Raw genomic sequence first — 23,939 nt, forward strand, 5'->3', positions numbered from 1 at the left:
AGTTTTGGGACTTCTGGGAGAAAGATACAGAGGGTAAGGGGCAGCAAGTCAATAACTCCCCCAAAAAAACACAGTTCCTCCCCACACAACTCATGAGGGCAGAGGGTAATGGAGTGGGAGGATTTGGGGTGCTGGGGACCAGGATGGGTGTTATGGCACAGGGGAAGTCACCTGGGATGGAGGAAGGGATACATCAGAGGGACAGTATTTACTGGAAAACATGACACCAACCGCTCCTTCCCAGCTCCTATCCTGGGGGGTTAGGGGGCTTGGCTCCCCACTCCAAGCATTACCTCCAGGGTCAGAGCACCACCCTGGCACCTCTGACTGAGGAGGGAGCGGGGAGAGGAGGATGTGACCTGGCGCATGGGATTGCAGTACCACTCAAATTTGGTCCAGTCACTCTCCTGTCATCATGAAGAGCAGCCCTGGGATCCTTTGATGCGGCAGTGGAGCAGGAAAAGTCAGAAATTTCGGCGGCATTTCGGTGGGGATGCCTCTTGATGATGCCACTTGCTGTCGACAAGCAACGTCATTGAGAGGCGTCCCCACCGAAATATGGGATCGATGCATCTCGATGACATCACTTGTCAACAGCAAGCAGCATCATCGGGAGGCGTCCCTGTCGAAATTCGGGGGTGACGCCTCTTGATGATGCCACTTGTCGATGGCAAGCGGCGTCATTGAGAGGCGTCCCTGCCGAAATGCTGCTGAAATTCGGCGGCATTTCGGCGGGTGCTCTCCTGGGGGCCAGGACGCGGGCCATGGTGCCCGCGGGCACCGCGTTGGGGACCACTGCTTTAAGACAACCCAATTTTGGGTCATGACCCATGGATTGACAAAGCCTGCACTGCAGTAAACCCTTGTTTGTTTAGTTTGAAATGGTTAAGAAATGCCTTGAGAGCACTGCTATATGAAATTACATGTTAACTATACTAACAAGTTCCAGTCTCTTTATTATATCTTGCACCGTTTACATGTGTGAAAAACGGTTACGAAAAGGCATACAAGTACTTTGAGTTAAAATAGTTTCTAGTGCATTGATGTGTGTGTGTGCAGAGGGGGGCTGCGCTAGCATTGCATCATCTTTTAAGCCATGATTTCATTGGAAAGAAGTTGCTTCTGACACTTCCTTTTGTTAGCACTGTTTGTCCATTAGCTGACAGGATTCCAGAAGTCCTTTCCCCAGGCCCAATCTGTTTTGCTTTTTGAACTGTTCCCAGAATAAGGCTGCTCCTAAGAAGGTGGAGATGAAAGCTGATGTCTGAATGGTCTTCATGCATAGGGCAGGCGGAAGTGTGAGGAGAGCTTTAGAGGAGATAATGCCCAGAGAAACTAAATAGTTCTGCACAAGTTTTAGGACAGTGGCAGTAGGAGGTAATTTTCTCCATCTCACCTCAAGTAGAAACTAAGTTCAAGTAATGTTCTTCCAATTATTACCACAAGCAATTCTCACAACAGAGTAGCAGCTACCGTGTTTGATTGCTAAAGGTCCTTTTCCCGCCATTCTTCACCAAACTGCTTGCATTATTCATCTTCAAAGAGTCCAACAGGCTTTTGATTCGTTCACTTGCCGGTCCCCTCCTCCTCTTCTTGCCCTTGATACAATTACTTGCTACAGATGGTAGCAGTAGGGCTGCCAGTCCCCAAGGCTGGCTATTATTCAATGAAGAATGACCTTTATCTTCCTGCTGTAAAATCCAGGCACACTCTCTGGCCAAAGCTACAAATCTATCCAGCTGGCTTTGATTAACATTCTTGCTGATATTGAGGGCCTGTTCAAAGGGGTTCTGGATGTAGAGAGGAGAAGGCTCAGGCTTATTTTGCTCCTTTCCCTGCAGATATTTTAAAGATAGGAAAGACAAATATTTCACATGGGTATTATACATACAGCAAATAGAACAGTTCAGCTAAGTTATTACAGCAATATTAAATTGCAAAGGTCCTTTGACCTAATAAGGAATTACTTTCATAAAAAGGAAAGTAAATGTTCATCAACTTAATTAGCCTGTCAATCTGACCATGTCATTCCCACTCTTTGTGCCCTTTCAATGGCTACTTCTTGTTCACCATAGCATGTTTAAATGTCTCATCTCGTTCAAGGCAATGCACATCTTCACATCTCAGACTTTGTCTCTGATGCAATTCTCCCATTCTCTCTTCTACACCAGCAAGACAAGTTTCAGCCTTCCACTGTTGTCCCCATTGTGCCCTGTATGCATGGAATGATTTCTATAGCTCCATTTGTTAAGCCAACACGGCTACGAAAATCCCTCCAAAACACTCCATTCTTTCACAATGCCCACACTAAAGAGTTCATAATTTTTTAAAAGCGGTAAGTTATTTCCTTCCCTGGATTTCCCCCAGTGCCTCTTGCCCTTTGCATATCTCTCAGATTTGAAGCTTTTCACAGCAGGATCTGCCTTCTTGTATTTTCTACAGCGCTGAGCATGTTGTCGAAACTGAAGCATATTTTTAATGGGTATTCCCAAGTGCCTTTTCACTATTAAAGTGCTCCTGTGAGCTGTCTGGGCAACACCAACTGCTGCACACTGTAAAGCTCATGGGCTCTCTCACAAACTAAGGAAGGAACCAATGCCATGCCAGAGTCTGTTTTAGGTCCTTGCCTCAGGGCACAATTTATTGGTTAACAGAAAACTCATGCGTAACACCAAAACAAAGCAATTCTCCTGCCAACCATGCCCTGCAGTCCTTGAAGGCTTCTTCCTTGGCTCTCTCAGTACTGAAAGGAGAACATACTCTTCCTTTAAATCACTTGCTGGTTCACGGGACAGGAAGGTAGCCCTTAACTCTGACCTGTCTATTTTACCCAATTACACATAGGTAATAGGTAACATGCAAACAACAAATTCTCTTATTTGAAAGAAAGAGGCAAGGGATTCCTTATACATGTAACAGAAAGCAACAACATAGACGAGCTGAAGGCCCAATCCACACAGCAACTTTTAAATGTGATCTAGGTAAGCATTTTGGAGCATGGCCGTCTTATTTATTTAGATATATGCAAATTTAAAAAAATTTTTAAAAAGGGTTATCTTAATTAGTCACAAGTTAACAATGTTCAGATTGTATCTGCAAAGTAACTTTTCTGCCATTTCAACCAACCGATAAGTCCACACATACCACAACATCCAGCAGTGTTTGTGTCAGTGTCTTCTGAGAAAATCTGGGTAGGTATCTCCTAGTGCGTGAGCAGGAAATTGAGTGCCCAAAGGGTACACCCACATAGCAGCACATGGGACAATATACTCTGGGATCTCCTATCTCACAAAGAGCTAGTAAAACAGGTACTGGTTAAGCCAGTTACATAAACATGGTTAGGGAGTTCTGTAAACACTGCAAACAACTGTGCAGAATGAATTACATGAAGAAATTCATGTGCCAGCATAGGTCCCTAAGCAGACACAAAACACTTAACTGTCACAGTTACTCATGAAATTGTATCCATTATGTGTGTGCACACCAACTGTGGTGAACAGCCATGCCAGTACATAGTTTCAAACTCAGTTAAAAGTTGAAGTATGGAGGGGGTCTAAACTCTGGGTTCCCAATCAGTTATTTAAAACTGCAAAGCCTTTAGGGATACACTGTATAAAGACCAAAAAAATGTTGGATTGTGTTGTACAGTCCAAGTTTGTTTGTTTGTTTTTTTTAAAAAGCTCTCTAACCACAGAAGTGAGACAAAGAAGGCAGCTATGAACAATGACACCTCTCATGTAACAGAGCATTCAGCTGAGATGCTTTATTGGCTTATAAAAGCAGCAAAGAATCCTGTGGCACCTTATAGACTAACAGACGTTTTGGAGCATGAGCTTTCGTGGGTGAATACCCACTTCCTCAGATGCATGTCATTCACCCACGAAAGCTCATGCTCCAAAACGTCTGTTAGTCTATAAGGTGCCACAGGATTCTTTGCTGCTTTTACAGATCCAGACTAACACGGCTACCCTCTGATACTTGACTATTGGCTTATAGTTAGTGCTTTATAATACAACAAATAAATTAGTGCTGCAGCACTATCAAGAAGTAGGTAATCAGTGGTTTTGCTTTGTTCTGCAGAATTTAACTCTCTGTGAATTTGACTGCCAGTTTATGGATAAAATCAGTTTACAGGTATTCTATGTGTAATTTCTGCAACTGCAAAATGTGCCACACAATTGCAAAACACAAAATGTTTCCTGAATGATACTATTTCCTTATGATAAGAAAACTATTTTTTATGATTATGAAGAAATGTCCATTAGACAGTTAGTCATGTATTAGTTAGTAGGATAAATGGATAAGGGCAGCAGAATTTGGCCCTTTACGCAGTATTGCATATTTCTACCTCTCTCATATAGTGAGCACTTTAACAGTTAAAGAGTAGTGGGAAGAGATTAAAATGCATTTACCTTTCGAATATTTATAGAGTTCTTACTGAAAGCAAAATTCCCAAAATATTCAAAGAAGTCATTCAGCAGCACATCTGAAAGGAAAAAGGTAAAATAAGAAAAGGGATATGGTTCTCACAGAAATGGAAAAACCACTGAATGAAGATCCACTCACCCAACGTTTCTGTATTTTCTGTAGGCTTAATTTTGTTTAAATTGCTAGCAAAGGTACAGTCATGACCTTCGACTATATGCTTATCTTCTGCATCTGAAATGACAAGTTATGAACAATGTGTTTAAATGTGATATGCCGTAAAAAAAAAAAAAGTCCCCCATATTTATTAAGCATTACTCAGACATCCTCTTCAAAAAGAAAGCAGTACCTTAAATCAGTGCAAGTGGTACAGAAGGTAAATTACTTTTTACAATTAAATTAGTTAAAGATTTAAATGGTTTAAATTTATGGATGGGGGAGGGAAAGTGCTTAGGACTAAACAGGAGATTTTTTAAAAGCACAAATGGGTAAGTGCATGAATCCTATTTGTTCCTTTGAAAATCAACCACTAAGACACTTACACAAGGAGGCCCTACTTAGGGCCTGTACCATCACAAATCAGTGAGGTTACAGACACAAGTAAGGCTTGCATGATCAGTATCCTTCCTCTCGGATATTTACCACAGAGCATTGGGATTTTTCTTGTAACATTTCAAATGTCCACACTCAAAATTTCAAAGGGAATTAAAAAATAAAGCTTGTTGGTAAACTGATTTTGAAAGCTTTTAAAAGTTGTTTTCACTTCAAAACTACTAACATTCAGCATGCACCTTAGCCTTTATTCTCCACTTCAAAGTCTGGGAGGGAGCACATCTAAAGGTTAGAACAGATGACTGGTGAGTCAGGCCTTTTGGATTCTATTCTGCACTTTTTCACTGGCATACCTTCTTTGATCTCGGGCAAAAAACTTAATCCATTTACCCATCTATAAAATGAGTAAAAGCTACCTCACAGGGACATTGTGAGAATTATTTATAAGTCACTGAGCCCTCTTCAGTAAAAGCTATCAGTCAGAAATAGATCTTTTGCTTTTAATTTCTTTAAAAGTCTGATACTGATGTCAAAGTTGATGACTACAAAATAACATATTATACCAAATGACAGTGAAAAGATAATATTACATGGTAGTTTATGGTTAATTTATTGACGAACAGAAGATCAACAAACCAGAAGAAACAACAACCTGGACTTTTAAGAAAATGCTGACTTTTAATTGCCTAATGCACAGAACAATCCCATTTCTGAGCCAGTTAAAATAAAGCTTTTCTATAAGTACTGCAGCTCTCCTACTGGGATTAAATGAATAATTTAGTATCAAATTAACGTTGTCAATGGAATTTAATATTGTGACAGGAAAATTTATTTTAAAGCCAAAATCAATCAAAGTGTCTGATTCTCCAAAGTATTCACCTTGCAACAGTGAATCAGTACCAATGTTCAACGAGTTGGATGTTCTCTCAAATATATGGCATTTGCAAGATTATTTTGGACCATCAAAAGTGACTAATTCACACTAAACTCAATGAAACCAGAGTGGAGAGAAAACACATGAGAGCTAGTGCAGTCCTACTCCAAAATGGAAATGTTCTTACCTGCTTGATCTTTAAGTTGGTCTAGTGTTGGAATGATAGGTGGTGTTCTCTTCTGAAGGAAAAACAAGGCCATCATTGTTAGAGAGAAGTTCGTAATCCAAGGACCGGGAATGGTACTTGTGATGCCATGTACACGGGCCCAGCACCGCACACTGAACACAAGAGCTCTTACACGTGAGTCAAGGCTACCATATATATAAAGGAGTTCTGAACTTCTCATGGCAACTCTGTGAGACACAAGTCCAAGGAACAAATTGTAAATATTAAAGAGAATCACCAACTGTCAAATGTAACCATAACTCATGCTGCTCTAAGACGTAATAATTATAAAGAAAGAGGATCTTTTTTCCAAATTGTTGCATATGATATAAGAGTAGGAGAAAACACCTGAAAATGTCTAAGATGAAGTTCCAGATTGCCCTATAATTAGAGACTTAAGTACAGTGGAAGAGAAATACTATCAATATGCTTTAGAAGTGAAATTGTGTAAAATGTCCATAAAAAAATTAATGCAACCTCACAAAGGAGAAATAAAGCATTCCAGAGTCAGAAAATGCAAAATTAACTTTCAAAGTGCAGACTTAAATGAGACTCTTATGCTTCTGAGTATCTTAATAGACAACATCTGTCATAAATTATTTAATACAAAACCAAACACAATCTGGAATTTCTTAGATAACCTTGGATACAAAGGGTTACAATACAATGCATTCAAAAATCAAGTAAAATCTAAAGATCTTAATTTCAATGAGATCTACTAAGTCTCAGTGAGATGTACAAAACAAGCCACATTTGAAGAAAATCAATTCAGCAGTTTTCAGATTATGAAGGTTTAAAGTGAAACATCCCCAAGTTTTTGACAGCCCAGTGTAAAGTTTTTTTTTAAATCAAACTATTAATACCACAAGTGGCAGGTACAGATACACGAGTTACTCGCTCCCAGCACTGCATGTACTTCTCTAGATTATGCAGTACCACCTCAAAAGGACAAACATAAGCGTCGTAAAGTCTAAGTCAGATTTTGGGAGTAGAAAAGTTACTTTTCTTTTAAAATTTAGACTGTGCTGAAGTGCTTTACACTAGCCTCAATGTTCTATGCTATTTTAAAACAAGCAAAAGTGAAGACAATTTCTCCTCCATCTGTATATGCACCAAAACAGGAGGGGGAGGGAGGGGAAGCTTTCTACATGCAAAACTACTGAACCGCACTTTGCAGTCTTAGCTTGTTCCACAGCCTCACTGAGTATATCTACACTGTACACTAAACCCAAGCTCTGACTCAGATTTGAGCCCAAGCCCACCTATCATCCACACCCAAATCTGCCTGACTTCGGTCAGTAAGCACTTAGGACCAAAGTTCTAGGACCCTGCTAGTCGGGTGGGTCAGAGAGTCTCACCATGACTAAGGTCTAAGCCGGGGTGGGCAAACTTTTTGGCACAAGGGCCACATCTGGGTAAGGAAATTGTATGGCGGGCCATGAATGCTTATGAAATTGGGGGTTGGGGTGCGGAAGGGCTTGGGATGAGGGGCTGGGGATGCAGGAAGATGCTCTGGTCTGGGACCGAGGGGTTCGGAAGGCGGGAGAGGAATCAGGGTTGGGGCAAGGGTTTTGGGGCACGTGAAGGAGTCAGGGTGGCAGGCTCCGGGTGACACTTACCTCAAGCAGCTCCCAGAAACAGTGGCATGTCCATCCTCTGACTCCCCCCCTCTGCCCTGTCTGCAGGGGCCTCCACTGCAGCTCCCATTGGCTGCAGTTCCTGGCCAATGGAAGCTGCAAGGGGTGGCATTTGATGTGGGGGCAGTGTGCGGAACCTCCTGGCTGCCCCTACACATAGGAGCCAGAGGGGGGACGTGCCGCTGCTTCTGGGAGCCGTGCGGAATGAAGCAAGACCACGACCCCGCTCCCTAGCTGGGGCACCTGAGCGGGACAAGCCTCAGACCCTACTTCCCGGTGGGAGCTCAAGGGCCAGACTAAAACGTCTGGAAGGCCGGATGTGGTCCCTGGGCTGTAGTTTGCCCACCTCTGGTCTAAGCTCTGTCATTCTGCATGGTGACTGCAACTTAAGCTGCAGACCCAAGACAGAAGGTCTGCGTAGCACAGAATGGATGTGTTACAAGTACTGGACCTGGCTCTCAGCTATACTAACCCCAAATTTACAATGCACTGTGGATGCTCAAGTGCAGGTTTGGAAACAAAGTCCACAAGTCCAGGTCCCACAGACCCAGGTTTACAATGCAAAGTGGACATACCCTTAGCATGTCAAAATTTCAACAATGGCACACATTGTACTCAATTAATTTTTAAAAAAAAAAATTCACCTCTGAGCTGAGTACGAGATTAAAAAAATGCAAAGGAATTTCTCTAAAGTTTACGTGCAGTTAAAAAAAGGAAGGGGGATTACAATCATGTTATTAAAAAAAAAAAGATCAGTCTACATATACACTTCAGTTAGCACATTCTCCCTTTTTCACATGGGTGTCCACAAGTAGAATGTGTTAAGAATTGGAGGAGCAGGGAAGGGTACATGTTTAACTCTGACTTAAAAATGATAATGCAGTGAAAGAATTAAGTGGCATACAAACTATAGTAGCAGGCAATTTTTAAGATCCTGTTTTCAGTTGCCAAACTAACAGGCTGAAATTTTCCATGCCAGGTGTATGCCTTATGATACATTTTTTTGCAACGTTTCAGCGAAAATGGCTCAGCCATTTCCCAGAACAGGACCAGGGAAAAAACACTTTTTGCCTATGTTAAAATTCACATTCCACTAAGCATCTCTAGTGCCTCTGTGCTTTGGAGCTGGGACCTGAAATTTGGCAAGGGATTTGCACTGTGTCAAGGATGTGCCTTTTTCTCTTCCCATGAAATATCACCCAAATGTGGCCAAAGTTATAAACTTTTGAAAAATCTGTTCACATACTTAGTAGAGATTTGCAAAAATTTGGCAACTAAATTCTCCAAATGTTCCATTATCACTGGACATATTCCTGTGTTTTTATGGGTTTGAGTGTGTACCTTTATACGCATAAAAGAGAACAGCAGCTCATAAGTCAAAAGAAATGTAACTAAAATAAACAAGTGTGCAATGGACAGCAGGGAAATGGTAAAGAAACAGATTTCAGTTGGAAGCTTTCAAGAAGTTATTAGCTACAGTAATACAAATAATAGTAAGCATAATTTTTTTTAAAAACTGATAGATTTGATTAATTGTAAATGACACTAAGTCTTGCAGTTACCAAGAGAAGACAACCTCATCTGGTTCTACAACAATACTGCCCATACAGTATAGTTAAATTTTGGCCCATAGTCAGTGATTAAATGTAGTTTCTTACTTTGCTATTCTCTTCTTCCTCTCTTGTATTATCACTTTTATCACTAATGTACAAGATATCACAAGTAAATACTGCAGGTGATGCAACAGTCTCAGGAAAAGTCAGAAAAGTAAAGAGGAGGAACACCAAAATTAATTACAGGCATAACTCAGGAGCTTGTTCCAGTGTCTTCTACAGCACACCAATCTCTCCCAACCCATGATCAATAAAAACAAAACATTTACATGCCTCACTGGCAATCATGTGGCTATTTGGTACATGTAATCAAAAAATTAAAGCAAAACTAGGAAGAGAAGTGGCAGGCCATAGGGCTATTTTCAAGAAATCTGCTCCCCCAATTGGACATCATCACAAAAGGCATCAAGTACAGAAACATCAAGTCTCACTTCCTTTCTCTTAAAAACAATTGCCTGTTTGCACTGCTTAGGTGGCAATATATCTTGAATGCTAGGCTAATATAAAATAATTCTGTGTTTGCCTGTGTTCAGTCCAAGAAAAAGAGAACTTCAAATCGCCTTTCAGTGATCAGACTTCAGGTTAATGCAGGAATATAAATTAACGTTGGTATTATACAAGTCCTAAAAGCAACAGAGAATCAAAAAAGTTATTGAAAGGTTAATGAAAAACTGTATGTTCCTGATTTCATACCCATTTTATTATATTGTTTTGTGACCATTATTGTAAGTTTTCATATCTCTAGTTTTAGAAAAAAAGTATTTATAATCTGTATTTTTACTTCTAAATTAAATAAGACTAGTCCTCAAAATTAGTCTTCGAAAATGTGGTGCTTGTTTTGTTTTATTTTTAAAAGAGTTGTCAAATATATTTCCTGCTTTAGGCTTATGTAGAAAAGGAAAAAAACTTCTCAAATGTATCATTTGTTTGATAAACAGACACACAGAGAAGTGTATATAAGTAATTTTCATTACAGCTTTCCACATATATATTATTGTTCTATTTAAATTTTTTTAAATGCTATTGCCATTTCATTACCTATTGTTAGTTGTCAGGTCACACTGGAACCCCGCTGGCTGATGGGAAAATCTCACCAATGGACAGCGAGCATTGAGTATCTTTTGCACACTCACACAGCCAGGGCCAAAGTTGTCAATGCAATCACCAATCACAGAGAGGATTCTCTGCGATGCTATTCTTTGAGAAGGTACTCTCTTCATCTGATATTCCATATAAAAGGGACCTGTTTTCTAACACAAAAAAAGATGAAGGTAAATTACCAGTTCTGAAAATGACATAAGATTCTGGGACACTTCTGAAAGACATCTGGAATCACTTGCAAAGAATGGTTTGTGATTAAAGATTTTAAAAACACACATTGCAAGTAGTTTTTAGGACTCAATAAAAGAAAACATTTTAAAACATCACTTTATCTTTGCCTCTCTTACATTTTTTCCAGATTAACAACTGGGGAATTAGAAATGCAGTTACTTAGATAAATATATGAATGTTGTAATCTCACTATTGTATACAAGTAAGTAGTACAGTAATTTCCAAGATTTTTTCCGTAATGTAAAAACAGAGAGGTCAAGATGAAACACACTGTTTCAGCAACCTAATTTAATTAAAAAAAAAAACTAGAAACAAGAAGTACAACCAAGCTACAAAACATGTTATTTCCTCTCTTTTGACCAAGGTGTTTGTTAGCTTGTAAAAACCCCATTTGTGAGGTTCTTTGTTAAAGAACATTTCCTTTTAATCTTTTGGAAAATCCCAGAGTTTCAGCACATTGGTTTATCATTACCTCATAATGCAGCCCAGCTTCTTGAAGACTCTTAAATTCATTATCTCAGAAAAGAAAGCTAATGTTCTATGTATTGTATAGAGTCAGCACAATTCTCTATAGCAGTATTCTAACCAAGCCAATGTGTATTTTCCTACAATGTGTCTTTATACCTGCTAATTCATGTCCAGTTTAGGTTACAGTAATAAATTTTTATTCACACTTGTGAAATAACTGTTCTAGCATATTTAAAAAAATTCTCAGGCCTTGTCTTGACTGCATGCTAACCTTGTGGTCAGCCTGTTTCCCCCTTAGTATAGTTTGCCTTCACACATCCACATCTGCCACAAGGCCACCAGCACACGCTAAGCCATAAGGCAGCTTTTAATGAGTGTTGCTACTACAAGGTTTAATGAAGTGAACACCCATAACAAATCAAGATATCATGGTCCTCCAATACCTTTCCATTAACTCACTGGGCACCACTCCTATGTATTACTTTGCCATCTACTGGTGTTCTCACCCATGACTGGAAGTGGTCTATCTTCATATCCCTTTGCTCAGCATCCATGGTCCACCCTATCTGGAGTTTCTCCATAATTGTCCACCTCTGGTGTTTGAAACAACAGAATAGCAGCCCCTAAGCCAGTGTATCAGCCACTTGACCACATGAACACACCAGAATCTTGGTGCAGCTTTGGGCTAAAGTGAGAAAAATCCACATCAAATACCAGAGAAAAAATATCACACTGTACGAAGGTGTATCTAAATAGCTGCTGGTTGATCATGAGATTGCTCAGATGGGACAGCAGGACAGGGAGAAAATAAATGGGACACAAGATGAGCTACTGGAAGGCCAGAAATAAAAATAAGAAATTTGGTGAGAGTCCCCAAAACTTGTCCATTTTATGATGTGTTGAGAACCCACATGAGAGAAGTCCATTTCATCTCTAGAGACAGTGTGGGAAGGAGTCTGGAACCTTCATGTCTGTGAAGATACAACCCAACCTCTCCTGGACAACCATCAAGGAGATGAAGCAGAGGAACTGAAAGAGGAAGGTGGCCCTAGCCTGGGAGGCAACCTTGGCCCCAATTTACAAGAGCTGTTCCCTTATACATCCCAGGAAGTCACAACATGGTACAGGCATCCCAGGCAGAGGAAGTAATAAAGGACTCAGAATCTCAGGCCAGTAAGATGGAGGCTGTCATCTTCGTTATTATGCAGAATATTACAAAATAAATACATTATTTTATAATCCTAATTTTGATTTCAGTTAAGGGTGGATGCAGCACCATTATGCTTGAATATCTTCCACCCCATCCCTTTATTCCAATCATGAGTCAAAATGGCGTATAGGCAAAGAAAAAGAATGCAAACTGGAACTTCACAGTGGTTGAAGGCAGCAGCTTTTTTTTTTTTTTTTTTTTCAATGAAAGCATCTAACATTAAAAAGTGTAAAGGTTTGTGGACATATCCTGGCCAAAATATAAACTGCCATAAAATTGTACTCAAAGGCACACACCACTATCCCAAACACCTGTATGTTCAGACCTCATGCCACCAGTGCAGGCAGTTTATTTTGTATATGATTTTGGTCCATTCCTGGAGAGGGGCAGGGAGGAGATAACATAGCTTGCTCAAGTTAAAACAGGCCAGATCTCTAGAACATCCTGGAATCACGAACCCAGCCAGTGCATCTGATGTAGGTATCCATGGACATGCCCTGGAGATCCACAAGAGCCTGCATAATGAGGTAGTAGTATCATTTCCTATTAATATACTTGCTCGCTTGAGATGGTGGATGGGTATATATGTCCAAATCAATCATACCTGTGCAGTTCAGGAAGCCCGTTTGTTCAAGCCCTGCAATTATATCAGGAATATTTCCAATTTTGGCAAGTCTGGAGGACAATACATCATTACATGCCTTGCAAACTTCAATAATCACTGAACTGCCTGTAAATTTTCCAAACCCAAATGGATTGCCAACAGATCTGTATAAGTCTGAGGTTGTCAGTTTTCACAAGGCAAAGAGCAACACAATTCAGGACCATTACCGGCTCTCATGCTTTCTGCAAGGGCAAGGTCCTCACACAGCTCCATGAATGTGTCTTCATATGAAAGTTCTGGGCTCACTGCTAGTTATCTCATGTTTCCATCACAAAAAGGTCTCACCAGCAAATGTTTGTATTCCTGACCCAGATGCAGTGGTCTGAGTAGGGGTCATCTGCCATTACAAACAATACCCACTCAATTCACGCCTCCGTGTCCAGATGGTCCTCTGGAATTGCTTTTGCTATGCTACTTCTAACAGCAATTCGCTGCCTCTGTCTTCTCTAGCCTCAAAATAGCCTTTGAAACCCCTGCCAATATCTTCTGGTAGCAGATGGTGCAGGCACACGAAAAAGAATCACTGCCTCCATAAAAAGTTTTAGACTCTGGTAATTAGGGATAGGCATAGCCATATCTTTGGCCAGCATATAGTAAAACAACACTACACCAACTACGTTACTGCCAGGAAATGAATTTCATAGGCCTAGACCATGCCAGCCAACAATTCACACAGTAAACTAACAAGTTGCACAACACCAACCCAAGAATATGAGCACAGTGAGTTGTGGCATCATGAATCCCAAATTACAAGCTCAGACAGCTGTATTGTTTGTCACAGCCCGTGCAGATAAGGGGTGTGACAGCAACCTGCTATCATCAACAATGTGGTCGCACAGCAGCAGGGCTGGCAACCACACCATTACTTACCCCATGATTACATGCAGTGATGACAAAGTTTTGTACTATTTCCTTCTTTTGACACAACATCATTACATATGGACACTGTTTTTATCTTCAAGTCTACTTGTTGCTACTACTCTGACAATATTCTAACTGGACGAGCTCAATGAGAAAACCCAAAATGGCTTTCAGAGCCCCACTGAGTATGTGTGTCAACATCGCCAACTAAAATAACAGCATTGCCAAAGAAAGAGGCTTTAGAGTGCTACTAAATGGCATCAGCAAACAATAGAGTGGCTTAGGGAAAACAAGATAACCTGTAGCTTTAATTTTACAATACAGGTGGACAAAACTGAATTGCTATTTTTTTTAATTTGATTTCCAATTAAATGGAACTCTTATTTAAATTAAGTACACTTTGATAATCTATAAAAATCATTTTAATTAGAAAAAGTATTAGGCAGGACATGTTTGTGGCCAAAGTTTTAAAGAAAGTCACAACTACTGAACTGGCGGAAGTCAATGGCTAAGCACATGTAAACCAGCTTTTGACAGCCTTCTTGCAGGTGCAGAAAGATATTTTCCTAATTTCAGTTTATTTCACTGGTTCAGTTCAATGACTAGTTCATGAAAATTTAAGAAACCGACTGGCAGCTGAACTAGGAAAGCTTATTTTCCTCTTCCAATCTATGAACAAAAACTAATTGTGAGATGAGATCTACAGTTCTGAAATCCTGAAGGACATAGCAAACAGATCAGTTCAATTCCCTAACTACATATACTTTTTTTGTTTAAAAATCAGTTAGGTTTCTATCAAAATATTTTTTGCATTTAACTTACATTTTTTCTCTTATATCCAGCACATTTAAAATATTTTATCAATTAAATAAAACTATTTGAAAAACTTTTATGCAGTTAATTCCAGTTTCCAAATACAGCTTGAGACAAATCACAAGCAAAACATTAAATCTAGTAAAGAAAATACATAACTCTCAAATTTCTAACATAATAAAAAATGCAAAAATTAAGAACGAATAAACATACGCTAAGCTTAAACTGCTTAAATAAATGTTCATAGATAAAGTCTGTCCTCCTGGTTAGCAAGAAGCAGTATCAGTTTTAATGTAAAGGCTATGTTTAGTTGCAAATCAACATTTTTAATGGTTACCAACCAATGAAGAATCAACTTTTTTTTAGGAAAATAACTAAGTACAAATGCAAAACCAGATTTAAATTATTTAAATCAAGATTTCCTGCTTGCTGGTTTAAATCAATCTACCCTATTACACTAAAGAGCTAGATGCCAGCTGGACTGATTTACTAAAGAAAACCCAGAGCAAGACATCTCAGACCTGCTCACATCCCAGGTAATGGCTGAGATAGATTTCAACAGAAGGAGGTTCACCTATGGAACACAGTTCTTGAGTTTAACAAAACTGACTAACAAAGTATTTAGAGGAACTATGAATGCAAATTGCCAACAGCCCAATACATTCACTGCATTCATTTTTATTGGCAGATGTCTTCTTAATTTGTTCTGATTAATGAAGTTAGTTACTGCAGTAAAGTATGGTAAGTTATACAAACCCAGTATAAACTTCCCCAACTGCCACTGGTAAGTGCCAATAATCGGAAAAATAAGCACTACTCATTCATATACTTCCACGTGGCAGTGAAACACAGTAGCAGAAGTTGGTGGTGGGTCACAAAGGAAGGCTGGAGAGCTGAAGTGAGGAGTCATTAAACTGTGGCCAGGTCTACACTAGAATGTTAGGTTGATACAGCTATGTAGCTCAGAGATGTGAAAAGTATGCATCCCTAGTGACATAATTAAGCTGACCTAACCCCTGGAGTAGACAGCTCTAGGTTGACAGAAGAATTCTTCCATCAACCCAGCTAACACCTCTTGGGGAAGTGGATCAATTACAGCAACAGGAGAACCCCCCCTTCACTGTAGTGAGTGTCTGCACTGAAGCAGTACAGTGGCCTTGCCGTAGCAATTTAAGTGTAAACATAGTCCTAGTCTTACAGACAAAATATGGTGTCCTAGAAACTTAGGACATGCATGGAAAATTTAACAATTTTATATTAAGTTTTTAATCCTCCATGCTCTAAATTCTACAAAAAAAATTCTGCATCTTATTTTAAAGAAGCCAACTTGCAAACAAATTGGCTACTTCACTCAGCAAGTTCAGTTTGGGGGTTTAAAGTATAGACTTCTATTCTAAGCCCGAAGGGTTTTGTAAGGGTGCTTGTCACTGTGGCATCTGAATGCCTCAGCATTAACTATGGAGTGCAGTTGCTGTACAGTACAGTGAACACTACTGGGGACACTGCAGTTTACTTCTTGCCATGATGAGAAAAACCTGTTTATTCTTACTCTGTTTCCAGATCACAGTTGTTAATTCATTAAAGTCTCTAGCTCTGTACATCCCCACAAAACATCAAATCCTCTTAACAGACACTTGTGAGAGACTATCTGAAATCTTTTGAAAACCTCAGTATAGTGTATCCAGTTTTACTTATATCTTTATGTGGTTAAATCTGTCAAAAAATTCCTACATGTTAGAGACATGCAGTTTATCCTTACCGCTCTTGTAGGGCTCCTTCCAATTTCATCCAGGTCCAAAAACATGTCTAAATCACATCCTAATTTGCCAAATGTGTTCACTGAGGAGCCAAATGGCTTCACTGTGCACTCTGGGAAATATGCACATGCAATTTCCTGAATCAGAGAACAGGCTAGAAACCGGAGCTTAATGTTCTCCTCTGTTAGCTGATATTCCTCCATTAGAGTGTACAACTGATTACTTACCTAATGAAGAAAAAACAAACATTAAAATATATGTTAGTTCCATTTTCTTATTTATTTCTTTGCTTAGCATCCAGTCTTTCTGGGCTAATTTAATACCCTCCTCAGAGGCTATTCTTCAACTTCTTAAAATGAATGTCAGTGCTATGTCACTTACATTGCTATAGAAGTAAATAAAATATTTACAAATTAAGATGCCCTCTAGAGCTTTAAACACCAGTTTCTTCATTTCAGAAACCACCCCCAACACATTTAGAGATATTATTGAGGACTTTTCCTTATGGAGCAGCAAAGTAAAACCGAAAGAAAAAAAAAGAAGATAATAGATCTAAATGAAAACATGAAGCCTGTTGGCCATGATACCCAGCATTTTGACTCTTAACAGATACCAAAGTATTCACCATAAATGATGCAAATGCATCCTGAATGCCCCAATTCCCAGGCTATTCAACTCACCATTAGGGGTTAATCTAGCTCTAACCCAGAGTACCTCTCCTGTGGTGTTGCAATTTGGTAATGGCTTTTCCAAAGAAACAAAAAAAAAAAAGTGTTTTTTCGGTTTGAAGAAGAAATGGAATGTGCCCCTCACCTCCACAGATCCCTTCATCCTATCAAGTTATCCAGTCCATTACTGGTGCAATTTCCTACTGCAGGAGAGTGCCCCCATTTCTGTTCAGTCATCTGCAGTGGGTGCCATTTGCTCAGCTCTGAAAGGTATCCCAAATATCTTTGTACTGAGAGCAGTAGTGCATCAAAGAGAAATTCATAGGTAAATAAGAGGAGCACGAAGAAAGGTAGAGGGATACATTCTTCAGCTGGAGAACAACACTGGTAGTATTCCATAGGTCTCTCAGACATTAACATTGTAAGTGACGTCCTACTTAGCTTATGGCTAAGACTTTCTTCTTTGGGGCTCTCCGAGCATACTCACTGCTCACCATCATTCAAGAATCTAATCACTATATATGAACCAAAGTGGGCAGTCAATCTCAAGTTACAGCACTGTATATCCAAAGTAACTCAGCACAAGTCAATGGAGTTAGTCTGGATTTAAGCTCTTACACCAGTATAAATCCCGAGTAACTCCACTGGCCTGCCTGCATTCCTGGGATAGGGTAGTATGGAATGCTTAATCAGGAATTCTGCTGCTACCATATAGGGAACACTGCCCCTCTCTACAATTTTCCTCCATGGAATCCTAAGTCCACCAGTCACTTCTGACTTGATCAGTACATATATCCACCTTTTTTTGTTTTGTTTTGTTTTTAAACTAAAATACATTTAAGAGGTGGGGTTTTTTTTACTTATAGCCTGGGAACCTGGTCCCATATTGTATTATTCCAAAAGCCCTCACTCATATTATCTTCAATAGAAGCTTTACTTAGAGTAATAAATAAAGAGCAAAAAAATGTGCTCTGGACTAAGACTCAAAAAAAGGTAAATATTAATGTATTGTAAGACTTCTGATAATTTTTTTCCTTCAAAAATTGAAGTGAAATTGCACAAGTCCTCTATATTCTCGTCTTAGTCTGATATGTTGCATTACTCAGACATTATGCTTCAAGGTATCAGTCCTACTGTCACAGTAGTTCACTTAAACATCTCTCTCTCCTCCATCTCTTTCCACCATTTTTATTTCTACTTTTTAAAGCTTAGAAATATCAGGAAGGCCAAGTCTTTCTTGTTTTTACTGATGGATTCAGATATGGGATCAGAAATCTCAAACCTCAAGATAAGGTGTGGAAATAAATATCAGTTTGTTGAAGAGTTAACTGTTTAATACGAACAGGTGCTAAAAAGATTTGCAAGACTGAACAGAAGTAGACCATCTCATTCAGAGATTGCTTTCACACACACTAATGGTCATAACAAATAAAGTAACCACTTGATATATTTATTTCAATTTATGAAATGCATTTATCCAAGACAACCCCCTAATAGCTCAGATAAATATTTCTGATCAGTGGAATTAAGCTGTAAAAGCCCAAAAGGGCTTTTCCATTTCCATACACAAAATTAAAAAAAGAAAAAAAAAACCCTTAAGAGAGCTACAGCCATAGATCAGAGGTGGGCAAAGTACCGCCCATGGGCTACATCTGGCCCATGGGACAGTCCTACCTGGCCCCTGAGCTCCCGGCTGGGGAGGCTAGACCCTGGCTCCTCCCCTGCTGTTCCCCCTCCCCCGCAGACTCACCTCACTGTGCTGTTGCAGGGGAGAGCAGGGAGAGAGGCTCACCTGCAGCCTCAGGGGAGCAGGGGCGGCGCGGGCGGCGGGAACACGGGCGGAGGACTCAGGAGGAGCACAGGGAAGCCGCAGCAGTCCAAAGAGAAGCGGCACTTTAAAGGGGAAACCGCCGCTTCTCTCCAGCTGCGCAGTTTCCCCTGTTCCTCCTGAGTCCTCCGCCCATGCTCACAGGGCCACATTCTGAAAGGGGCTTGGGGTGGAAGGGGAGTGTTCCGGATGGGTGGAATCCCAGGGGGGTGGTTAGGAGCAGGGGGTCCTGGGAGGGGGCGGTCAGGGGACGGGGGGGGTTGGATGGGGGTGGGATCCTGGGGGGCGGTTAGGGGCAGGGGTCCCAGGAGGGGGTGGTCAGGGGAAAAGGAGCAGGGGGGTTGGATGGGACGGGAGTTCTGAGGGGGGCAGTCCAGGGGCAGGAAGTGGGAGGGGGCCAGGCTGTTTGGGGAGGCACAGCCTTACCTACCCAGCCTTGCATACCATTTCGCAACCCCAATCTGGCCCTCGGGCCAAAAAGTTTGCCCACCCCTGCCATAGACTTACACTGTCAGCACTACAAAGCTTCTGAACAAGATCATTGACTAGAATGGTGGATTGCTTATGACAGTGAACTGGTGCCTGATCAGCAGCTAGAGTTGATGGGTTTTTCAACATTAAAGTAAAAAGTCTAGATTTAAATGGAACAGCACATTCCTCTTCAATGCCTGGGGTTCGGATAACATCCTGTAGTGAAGTTATGCTGTCTTTTTCAGAAAATTCTACCACGGCGTAGGTACCCTAAAAGCATTAAAAAGTGAAGAGACGTGGTAAAATAGTTGGTACAAGGCAGAAACAATTACATTGATATTACCGTTGCAACAGTAATCATAGCTGTCTAGCTACAATACGATTTTTATCCTATGCATTTCACACTAATTCACACCTCAGCACCTTTATATTCTTTTAAAAAGAGAATTTAAGCTGTATACCATTTGACATAATGAGCACATTTCTGCATTAGAAAGTAAGCAAATTAATGAAAATATTTATTTCCACTACTGCTAGATTTAGGAAGTGAATGGAGTGCAAATAAATATGTTCTGCTGTTAGGCAAGCAAACATGTGGCATGAAAGTTACTGATAGAGCTTTAGCCTCGCCCAAAAAATGTGTGCTATCTTCAACTCATTTTGGGTGTCACTATTCAATTAAAAGAAACAAATCTTGATTGAAACATCGAGAAGTAGGAATAAAAATGCTTAATTTACATAACATCTTGTAAAATTTAACAAACGTGAAAAGAAATACATACAAGTAATTTGTCAAAGATGCCCAACTTTTGAGAGGGACAAAAACTAGTTTCTTGCAAACCAGTCACTGACATTTCTTTTTGCCCAAATACAGCTTTTAACAAAAGATTTCAAATTAAAATACTCCAAGTACGTACATAGCTTTCATAAAAGTAGTGACTGTTAATTTTTCCATGATGGGACAAATACTTGAGAAATTTTTTCTCACTCATCTTGGCTGGGCAGCTAATTAAAACAGTCCGCTGTGCTTGCTCTAGCCTTTCTGCTTGCACCTCAGAAAATGTCTTCTTTCGGGTACCGACTTTAGAATCTGTGGGAAGGGGTAGAAAAAAAATTCTGCATAAAAATGTAGGTTTTATACAGATTCAGGTAGCTTGATGTTAAGAAATGTACAGAACTCAGTTTTAAAAACCAAGTTACTAATGGGCAATCCCCCAAAAGAGAGGTTCTTTCTCCCCTTTGCATCAATTTTTCTTCACCTCCCTACTGTTTTACTTGTTCACCTCTAGTTTTCCCTTCTCCTCTCATGTGTGCACTCCCAAGAGGTTTGCACTAGTGCCCTTTTTCAGCACATAGTATTTCCCCAATGGCACGGACAGGAGCCACAGTGAAACTGGGAACAAAAAAACCCAAAATCAATCAAGCACCAACAAACAAAAACCACAGTGCTATATGAAAGTGTAAGTGCAATTCTTCCACAATTTTACTAAGTCAGATAAGGGGGGAAAACCCACAACAATGAATTCCCATTCCACAGAAAATGTATTTCTATAGTGAACCTGTTATGTTGACATTACCGACTGGCTTGATATTTTCTATGTAAAACATCTATTTAAACTGAGCCAGAGCATATTACAGCTGAGAGCAGCTGTGATACAAACGCATAACAATCAGACAGTGACACATTCTTCAGCCTGGACCAGTAGTTCCTGTCCTTCCTTGATCATTAAACTCTATACAAATATGCAACGATGTTGGGTCTGGAAACCCATGCCAACTCCCCCTTAACATACATGTCTTAGTGTAGTCATCACATCTCGCTTTTTCTGACATGCCCCAACTATTTCTCTTTTCCCCCATCCTTGTTTTTTCCCTTTTCTGTCTTTCTTTCAGTTTCGCTTTCTGCTTTTTATTTCCCCCACCCCCCAGGATTTTTTCTCTTTCATTTCCCAACTACTTTATGCTTATTTTTCTCTCCCACCTTTTATCTGTTGCAGGTTCTGTCACTAGATCAGTGGTTCTCACCCTATTTACCATTGTGGGCCTCATCCACATAATATATATACTATCTGTATGGCCCTGAGATGCCACATGGGCTGCCCAAAGGTTGAGAACCACTGCACTAGAGAGTTCTGCTCCTCGCATGCTGTCTGTGCCTGTTGGACAGAGCTGGCAGGCTACGGTGCTATTTAGAGTCACCTGAAGACGAGCTAGTGGGAAAACACACAGAAATAAAGAGGATGAGTTGCTGCCACAATCTGCAGCACTGCAGCTGGGTTTAAAAACAAATTATCAGGTTTACACAGTAGCAAAGTGGTACTGAACTTTAACAGTAACCGTTAATATGTATTGTGCAAACACATGACAAATATGATCACTGTCCATTCTATGTGATGCTTTCTAAAGCTATTCCTAGTAGGGACTTTTATTTATTTTTAACATATGAAACATCTCTTTTGAGAAACCCAGAGATTCCATAAAGTCAACTTCCAATGATTCCTGAACAATTTCTAGGAATAACTGGCAGTACTCTATGAAGAAGTATATTGAACCTTTTTCAGTCTTTTGTATTTAACTTAAAAAAAAATACCTGTACACAAGTTCAACTGATATGCTTAATGAGAAAAAAGGTCGATCTTGAAAAAAAAAACCTAGCCACTAGATGCTGAAAATAAGTTTAAAACTGAAATAAACTTTGTTTCTTAACATGACTATTCTGGGGAAAAAGTCAAGATAGGATGTATTCAAATGGGTTGTTTCTGGTTTGCAGAGATTAGAATTAGATATTTTAACTTGCCGGGTATGCAAGGCAAAAGCTATTAAAATATAAGCCGATACAATTTAAGTCCTGATTAGAGTCTGAAACAGAACACTGGAATTTTCAACACGAACAGTAAAGCACGTGACAATGCTCTTCAAAACTAGATGCTTAGTACCGCATCCTTCCTGGACACATATCCATCCCACCCCCGTTTTGACAAAAACAGGATGGTTATTCTCTTTTGATCTTAGTGATGCATATTCAGGAACTAGTATATGGCAGACAGTGACAGCTCTGCCACGTTCTAACATAGTCGTGCCTAGAATGCAGCCCACTGACTAGACAGATGGCGTCAAACTTTTAATAATGAGAACAATCAACCACTGGAGTAATTTGGCAAATGTAATGATGGATTCTGCATCACTCGGAATTTTTAATTAAGGTTAGGTTTTTTTTTTAAATGGCACCTCTCTCCAAATAATTGATACAGTGTATTTGGCTTGTGTTAAGCAGGTCAGCCTAAATGAGCACAGTGATCCCCTCTAGCCTTGGAATCTAGGAATTCTGCAACGTGATCTCATTTCACAGGGCAGGGCAGCCCCCAGCCCCTACACGGCAGGTACACACCTCAGCCTGAGGGAAGGCTACTAGCTCCTGTAATACTTGCAGACCACTGTTCCCGATGGTAGCTCGGAGAGAGGCTGCAACCCGCCCGGTTTGGACACAAGCTGCCAACGCAGCCCCTCGAGCGGACAGAGCCTGGCCCCTCCCAGCACTAACCCGAGCCAAGGGGGCTGGCAAATGATTCCCACGCGGCGGGGCGGACCCGACCGCTCCCCAGAGAAGCCGGGTCACAGCCCGCTGCGCGCCATTCGCGAGGTTCCCCGAGCTGCCAGGGCACTACAGCCCCACCCGGCTTCGGCGCTATCACACCCCTGGCCCGCGGAAGGGCGGAGGCGCAGCCCCAGCCAGACCCCGGCGCCCAGCAGCCTCCCGCCCCATTGCCCGGCAGCACCCAGCCCCGGAGCCGGGAGCTGCCGCCTTGGCCCAGTGCAGCCGCCCCCCAGCCAGGCCCTGCCCCGCCACAGACGCCGCCTCACCTGCCTCCTCTCGGCCAGGGGCCCCCTGCGCGGCGGCCTCGCTGGAGCTGAGCCGGACCTGGCTGAGGCGCGGCCTCCCCGGAGCAGGGAAGCACAGCCGGCACCACAACAGCAGCCTCATGCGGGCCGCCATTACCGGAACGTGAGGTGAGGGCCAGGGTAAACCGCCGTGCGCAGGCGCGAACTCGCGCGCTGTACGGAGCGGCACGAGAGTCAAATCTCGCACCTAGTTCTGCTGCTTGGCTAGCGGAGTCCAGCCCTGCCTGACGCCTAGGAGCCTCCAGCCGGGCTCAGTGGGAGCGGGATCCGATCCTCCAGCCCCCGTCTGTGGGCCGGGACCCATTCGCCTCACCGGGCTCGGGCCTGATCCTGCGGGGTGAGGGCGCTCCGAGCCCCTGCTCCCCTGGGCGTTCAGCATCCCGCAGGCTGGGTCCCCGGCAAAGAGCCGCTCCCCCCTTTCATGCACGGCGCATTGCCGCTCCTGCTGCTGTGAGCCGGGCTTGGAAACAGGCGTTTCGGCTGAAGGAGGCGCTCCGAGGGGCTCCTCGCTGGAGTCCAGCCCCCAGCCGGAGGCACAAGAGAGGGTCCCGGTCCTGCAAACAATAACCCACGTGCTAACCCTCCCGTGGGCGGAGCAGGGCAGCCTGTCACTGCCTAGTGTGACCGGGCCCACGGGCTC

The 23,939-nt window shown here is 41.5% G+C and overlaps 1 protein-coding gene across 3 annotated transcripts; it reads right to left on the reverse strand.

Annotated features, from left to right (window-relative positions):
• Positions 1-931: 931 nt before the first annotated feature.
• Positions 932-23,577, reverse strand: MTPAP (mitochondrial poly(A) polymerase). Of its 3 annotated transcripts, none has more exons than XM_030550270.1 (9): positions 23,487-23,577; positions 20,317-20,489; positions 19,436-19,669; positions 16,435-16,659; positions 10,366-10,577; positions 6,039-6,265; positions 4,567-4,659; positions 4,413-4,486; positions 932-1,835 (listed from the first exon to the last, which is right to left on the reverse strand). In XM_030550270.1, exons 2-9 carry the CDS (start codon positions 20,389-20,391, stop codon positions 1,470-1,472), a joined length of 1,506 nt encoding a protein of 501 aa, XP_030406130.1. In that variant the 5' UTR covers positions 20,392-20,489; positions 23,487-23,577; the 3' UTR covers positions 932-1,469. The 3 variants fall into 3 exon arrangements, with proteins under 3 accessions (XP_030406130.1, XP_030406128.1, XP_030406129.1); XM_030550268.1 differs by lacking the exon at positions 23,487-23,577 and adding an exon at positions 23,261-23,435; XM_030550269.1 differs by lacking the exon at positions 23,487-23,577 and adding an exon at positions 22,788-22,887.
• Between the last annotated feature and the right edge of the window lie 362 nt (positions 23,578-23,939).

Source organism: Gopherus evgoodei, chromosome 2 (genome assembly GCF_007399415.2).
Source record: "Gopherus evgoodei ecotype Sinaloan lineage chromosome 2, rGopEvg1_v1.p, whole genome shotgun sequence".
NCBI classification, from domain to species: Eukaryota; Metazoa; Chordata; order Testudines; family Testudinidae; genus Gopherus; species Gopherus evgoodei.